At 40.8% G+C, this 7,377-nt stretch overlaps 1 protein-coding gene across 2 annotated transcripts in view; it reads right to left on the reverse strand.

Moving 5' to 3' along the window:
• The window catches only part of TTC7A (tetratricopeptide repeat domain 7A), a 177,212-nt gene extending 170,392 nt beyond the window's left edge, over positions 1-6,820 (reverse strand). For both annotated transcript variants that reach the window (XM_026845266.1, XM_026845265.1), the window contains exons 1-3: positions 6,773-6,820; positions 4,612-4,775; positions 2,798-2,966 (exon numbers count right to left, since the gene is read on the reverse strand). In XM_026845266.1, coding sequence (XP_026701067.1) covers positions 2,798-2,966; positions 4,612-4,761 — 319 coding nt within the window. In that variant the 5' untranslated portion in view covers positions 4,762-4,775; positions 6,773-6,820. The remainder of the gene's footprint in view (positions 1-2,797; positions 2,967-4,611; positions 4,776-6,772) is intronic.
• Positions 6,821-7,377: the final 557 nt, after the last annotated feature.

Genomic DNA, 7,377 nt, shown 5'->3' on the forward strand with positions numbered 1-7,377 from the left:
GGGGGGGGGGGGGGGGGGAATTTAAAAAAAAAAAATAAAAAATCAAACTGTTGTCAGAGCTCCACTCGATGCCCACAGAACTTCTCACCTCACCACACATGGATTTAGAAACAGGACAAACAGAAGCAGTCAGCTGAGAAACTGGAAGTCTTGCCCTTTCTGCCATTTCTCCTGTGACTTGTCAACTGTTCAAGTGCCCACATTTATAAAGAACTTCAACATTACTGCTTGCTACTCACCTTGGGTAAAAGTCTACTAAGCAAGGCAACAAGAAACTTTTTCCCTGTTCAACTTCTGCACGTCAGTCACAAGGGTGGAAATCCATATTGGTTCTCACCAGAATATGAACCTACTATGGACCTTCAGAGGAAGGCCCTGAGATTTAGCTCAATGTTCAACCTTTAATTTTGTGGAGCTGAAAAGGTGCTCTAAAAAAATCAAACTCAGTTTTGCTGCTTCACATTTCATTTCTACTACTTTCACCTGTGCAGCTCCTCCCAGTGTATCTCATATTTCTCATTACATTTTTGATTCCAACAGTAAAAGGCCATGAGTGCCTTTGATATGACCTTTCTTTCTTCCATGATCTTACCAGCATAATCCTGAGTGCTTGAGAATCTGCACTGCCATTCTGCATCTAAGCACAATCCAGCAGTACTAGCTACACAAAACCAAGGTGATTTCAGGTGCATACTAAGAAGTGATACAAAGTTCTGATGTTTAATGATGGATGAACAGGGATTTTCTATTAAACTAACTGCCTTCTCCCATTACTGAAAATCTAAATAAGAAATTAAGCAGGGAACTCAAGTTCTACCCTGAAATAAAAACAGGACTGTGACTTTTCTGGATTGTTGCCTAAACGACCCCTGCAAAAATTTTACTACCAGCAATATTCAAGAGCATCTTTAAAGAAGGTTTCAGCTTGCATAAGCTATCAGTAATTCAACCAAACACAGTAACACAGTACGGATCAACAGAATTCCTGCAGTGATACCAAATGAAAAAGGAGAATAAGAAAAATCTTTAGCATAAAGTATAAATAAATTTTAAATAATTCAACTCTATGCTGTTATTTGCCCTGCAAAGGGAGCCTGAACAGACATGTTTTGAAATGAAAATTTAAATCCACACCGCTATTGCCATAGTTACCTGTACAAATTTCTTACATTTAAGGGTTTATTTCTGTAAGACTGGGAAGCTGAGCCCATGGCATGGGGGAAACAGTGATCCTAGCAATGAGTGCCCTCTCCAAACTGAGCTGGACAAGCTCCATTCTGCTGGACTTCTCTGTCAGAAACCATGGTAGAATACCAAGTGACTTACTATATCCTTGATATCTTGGCTAATCTGCAAATAATCATCATGGAGATAAAAACTGTGGAACAGTAATAGCACAGAGGTTGTTCTGCAATGGCAGGGGCTCTTTACAGTTTACACACAAACACAGGGACAACACAGTATTTATGTTCTGTGCTAAACCACATAAGAAAAAATTACGGCCTGATCCTCTGAAGCAAACACCTCCACCCCCATACCTTCATACACAAGTGAGGTAGACAATACCATAGAAGACCTTACAGGATCAGCATTATTTCATCAGTGTTCATGCATGCCTTATCATTACACTCACACCTCACTTAAGGGCCTTATCCAGTTTCCAGTGAGGATAATGCATCTCCTTTAGACACCAGGAGTGCAATAAATTACTCGCAAATATACTGCTATGACTATGACAATGCTAATGCACTGACAGTTACTCCTCTGCACCATGCAAGTGTTAATGTGAGTTACAAGTAAATTAGTTCTGCTCCACAAAAAGCTCATTAATGAAGCAGATTCAACCAATGCCACAGGAAACAAAATCAAAACAAGCAAAGCAGCACAAACAGGTTTTCAAAAAAGCTGAATGACTGTGTGAGATTATGAAATACCCGAATTATTATCAGTTAACAATTATTACTAGCAGCCCAGTCAAACAGTATTTTGGGTTGATTTGGTTTCACTCTTTTACATACCAGTTGAAGGTATCTGATCATCAGAGTTCTCATTCACCTAATTAGCTGGTGGACATGCTGAAAAGAGTAGAAAGCAGTAGATAGGTAGCAGTACTTGAGCAACATTTATAAAGGAACTGAAAGCAAATGAAGGAGAAGATTACCAATCCTTTTACCCCCCAAGTCAAAAACTGACTAGGGTCTTCCTTTCCCCCACTCAAAAAGGAAATGCAGTTTCACTACCCATAGAGGGTTTTTATTAGGATCTCTCAAACAGTGCCATGTCTGTAGAATTACAAGGGGGAAGAGAGATTCCTGTTTGTACATAAGGTCTGATACTGTGTGACATGCATTGCAAAAATACACTACCTGCTTTGAAAGCACATATTCCATTAGTCCAAAGTTTAAAACTTGGAAACATCATCCTTGCTCAATTCACAGAAATCATTAAAATTTACAAGTAGATGCACTCTTTCTAAGAGAAAGAGCAATTCAGCTGAGTGCTTGATTTAGACTTTGCCAAAATGGATGCACAAGCTCAAGCATGTTGCTGACTTACAGCAAACAGTTACCACAAGATTTCCCATTTCAAGGTTTTCTTTACAAGCCAACCAAGTTTAAAAACCATGGACTAAGACTCCATAATGCCTTTAAGTTTAAACTACACAGACCATACCCAGTAGGATTTTCTAAAGCACACAACACTGCCCTAACTTTGCTCCAGTCAAATCACTTGGAGAAAGACCTTCAACTTCAACCTAAACACAGCATACTTCAAATATGCATATATGGTCCTTTACCTTTAATAACGAAGGCCTCGGTTACCAAACGCAGCATGTACAGAGGTTCATCTTTTGTTGAGAGGTCATCAATTCCTGCTCTTGCATACATGCTGATGGCATCTCTGTAGGATCCCTCCACATAATGAAGCTTTCCTAGGATCAGCATAGCTTCTGTCATATACTTAGGCTGAAACAGAGCAGGGAGAGGAAAAGTGTTTATATGGTAAAATACCATGACATTACATGGTAAAATACCAGACAGCAAGAATGAGGCACTTCAGAACAAATTAAGCAGATTTATAAAGCTTTCCTCTTAACATTGCTACCTTTGCAGGCCAGAGTAGAAAGGATTTAAGTGTCTAGAGATCTTACAGCTATCATGAGAGTATCAGGCAACAAAGGTCAGGCAACTACTTTGGAGCTCAGGAAATACACAGCTTACAAGCCACCAATTTGGTTTCAGCTGACCTACTGATTCACCAGTTACAGATAGCACATAAAAGCCTGGCATTTTCAGAACTACCTGCATACACACCAAGAAACCCCCCTGCTTTTAAACTAGGCAGAAAGCACCACTTTTTAGTCAGGTGCTTCCCCCTCCTCTGTACATTTAAGAGTGAGAAAGCCCCCAAATTTTCTTAAGTTATCAAAGAATTTTCAGGCAACAGTAGAAAGACAGAAGGCATGCCTGCTATTTCTAAGATTTGTGTGGTTTCTTAAGGACTGAAGACATGCATACAGATCCGTGTAACAAAAAAAATCTCAGTAAAACACATCTGTTCAGACCCTTTTTATGCTTTGGAAAAAAAGGTTCCTATGCTTTCATACTCTTTTTTTTTTTAAATACATACAGTCAACACAGGGTCAATGCTGCACAAGTAGTCAAGTCACCACCAACAAAGAAATAGCAATGGCAATTCATACAAAGTTACACCAAGACCTGGAAGAATTCAGTCACTGGGACTAAGATATAAACAAAGAGGGTTGGATGGACTCCCCTTTCTTCCCATTTTTAAAATACACTGACTTTCAAGAAATTAAGAACAAGGAACTCCCCCGAAAAAGCCGCTGCACACTTGCTCCCTGGAAATTAACATGATGAAAGTATAGCATATACTTCCAAGCTAACTAGCCTGTAAGTTTCAGGACCAAAAGTCTAGAACAGACTGTTGTAATCCATTATATTTTTAAAGCCAGTTATGCAATTGTGTGTCCAAGGACACCAACATAGCAGCAGCCATTGACGCATTTCTTAAAACACTCCTAAAGCTCTGCAGCTGAGTTGACAGGCAGCTACTAACCATGCACCCAGACCACAAAATAAAATAAAAGCATAACTCTACATAACTCCTCTGACAGAGACTGAAAGCAATGAAAGGCTGTAATCCTGGACTCACAGCACAATCTTAGAGTGCTTGACAGCAGCTTGTGGCACATTTTACCTCTGATGTGGAGCTGACCAGGTATACAAAATTCCCTCAGACTTGGCATAGCAGTAGGTCACTCAGCTGTGCTAGCCTGACAGCACCGTTATGTGGCCATGCCCCACCATCCCAGAGAATTCCTAAGTATTTATTCTGCTTCTTTCTAATAAAAAAAATAAACAGGGTATATACTTGCAGCACATAATTTGTTTGCATATGAAAAAGCAAGTCTCCCAACAGAAGACACAACAAAGGGGTATTGAAATACAAGTCTGTTAGTAATACCTACAATACAGCACTGTACATACAGGGACATGAACAGGCAACACCAACACCTTGTATCAGACTAATAGGCATACGAAAGAAGCAGCCAGTTGGCAGGAATTAACAACAAGAGAGCCCACTTACTCGTAGTTTTCCTCTGTTTAAGATATTGGTCAGATACTGTTTAGCTTCACTCAGTTTTGGTTCATTCTTCTCTGTCAGTGGAATAGAGTCCTTCAGTTTGGCAAAGTTTTCCTTCAAGCATTCTTCCAGCAGAGCCTCTGCAAGCAGCATACTCCCATAGTCCTCTGAAAACATACACCAACCAACAAGAAACATTACTTAGTGCAGTACTGCTGATAAATATTATTACAAAAACAAAACAACACACCTTTGAGACACACAAATAACTCAGACAAGTGGGTAAGGAAGAACTGGCAGACAGAATAAAGTTCCATTAACTTCTAGCTATTGGAAACAGTACCATTTCCTATGAAAAAATGAGACATTTCCTTCTAAGATTTTCACTAATAAAACCTGTAATTTTGACAGCACAGTTCATCCTTGTGTCGTCACTAATGTAACAGTTAAGAATTTTCATCCTAAAACTCACTTTCAAAAGCGTAAATCAAATCTTTACAAACATTTAAGTGCATGCTTTAGATTTACAAATGTACAAGCATGAAATGCATGCTTAGGACTACAGATAAACTGAGTTTCATTGCAGAACAGTAACCACATCAGAAACCTTTAAGATTTTCCTGAAAGTTCACAGAAAAAAATAGAAAATTCAGGCACATTCTACACATCCATTACTAAAGACACACAAGGCTTGATCAATTGACATAACTAACATGCCACATAAAATTCCTCCTGCATTAAAATCCATTCCAGTTCACAGTTCCACAGAAGAGGAACTCAAGCATAAGTAGGAGCACTGGATAAGGCATGAAGCATCATACAATGCTGCAATCATCCTCTGAAAAAAAAAAAAAGCAGCTTCATCTGCTAGTGTACTTGGGAGGTCTTGCACGACGTGTCCAGTTCTGCAGTTTATTCATTCATAAAATAATACCTCAGTCAGCTGACTAGTGAGTCAAGCAGGGTAAGAAAATCTTTGTAAATCAAAGAGCCAAGCCCTAGATTTCATATATACTACACATTTCAAAGTCTGAAATTCTAGAATGCAGGAAAACTCTATATTGTATCTATTTCTGTATTTTCAGACCATGCGACAACTTATCCCCACTTACTACCTATACATTACATACAGCATTAAAAATCAACTTATGGATGGGTGGTTTTTTTGGTTTAGATTTTTTTTGTTGTTGTGGCTTAAGTGTTCACCTGCATATCAAAATATAACCATAGCTCTTCATGTTCAATTGCAGGTCTACAACTAACTTGCATAAACAAAGTACAAGTACATAAAATGAGAAGTGCAAATGCTGCATGCAATCATTTCTACACAACACTGAAGAGCTTTCAGGTAGTTATCAATCTCTTAACCAAACTTCAGGAATTACATAAACCCATCTATAATTAAGAAATAAATACACACAATCTCTCAAAGCAAATACTACTATTAAAAAAATCCCATCCAGACACACTATTGTTTCTAGAAGCACAAAACTGTAGCTAGTCCCTTGCTATAAGTTCTGTAGCAATAACAAAGCCTTACAAAATTTTTTGTAACTAGAAAGTTATGATGACATAGCAGCAAATTAACAAATAATGTTTTTATAGCAATTATACTGTTGTTATGCCTCTTAATTACAAGGCAACAAACTAATATGAACTCTTCAGATACTAATGCCCCAAACTGCCATGACAATCTCTGCACCTCGGAAGCGCTGCCGAAACCTGAATGAAGTTCAAAGGTTGGCCGTGCGGTTCTCAACACAGGGTTCGATCTGCCTCACATATACACTTGGAAAGCCTTGTAAATAAACATTTATTAACCTACCAACATCTCCCCCCACCATGCTTTTCCATTGTGAAGTTTATTATCTCATCCGAGAAAGTTTCAGTTAATTCTTGGGCCACATCCTAGAAACACTCCTCTACAGAAGCGGGTTTTATTCATAGAAATAGCTCCTCTGACTTCAACAGAAGAACCTCTTGCGCCAGTGGGGTGGCTAAGATCTCCTTACAGCTTACTGGTGTTGGCTATAGACACAGAATTTCACATTTCTAAGTTAGGCTGCCTCACTTCTTACAAGCAATTTCATTTAAAAAGAAGTAAAATTGTGTAAGAGGGGAAAAAAGCTAAGAATACATTTGTTATTTATGAAACCCATCTTACATGGGAAAGGATACTTGGATGATCCCAAGCCTTTAAATAAAGCAGCCCCGTACGGAAATAGAGAGAGATAACTAAGGGCATCCGGAGCAGGGTGGGGAAGGCCAAGAGGCAATCCGCATCACACCTGTCGAGAACTTGAAAAGAAACGTTTCCAAACACGGAAGATTTCGGTCGGTAGCCCAGCCGCAGCCCAGCCGAGCTTGTTAAATTAGAAGACGGGCACCGAGCGCAGCAGCCGCCAGCCGCGTCCAGGAGCTTATCGGGGCGAGGGCAACACCCCAAAGGCAGGGAAGCGCCGAGCGAGCGCCTCAGCCCCCCGCTCCCAGCGACAGCCCCAAGCAGTGCGTGTCCCCTCGCAGCCCGGCGGGCTCGGAAGCACTGACACGAAGAGGAAGCTCGGAGTTGTCATCCTGAGCGCCGTCCCCCGGGCATCCCGCCCTCGCGCTGCCGGGGGACACCGGACGATTCCCCACTCCCTCTGCCAGCATGCTGGCACTCCCCAGCCCTCTTCCACAACCGCGGGAGACGGGGCAGCCGCAGCTCCCGCCCGCGCCAGCCCACCGGGCCGGGGCTGCTGAGCCCCGGGCGGCGGGTACGGAGCGACA

This window comes from Athene cunicularia (genome assembly GCF_003259725.1).
Source record: "Athene cunicularia isolate RWA chromosome 3 unlocalized genomic scaffold, athCun1 chr3_part1, whole genome shotgun sequence".
In the NCBI taxonomy this organism is placed as follows: Eukaryota; Metazoa; Chordata; class Aves; order Strigiformes; family Strigidae; genus Athene; species Athene cunicularia.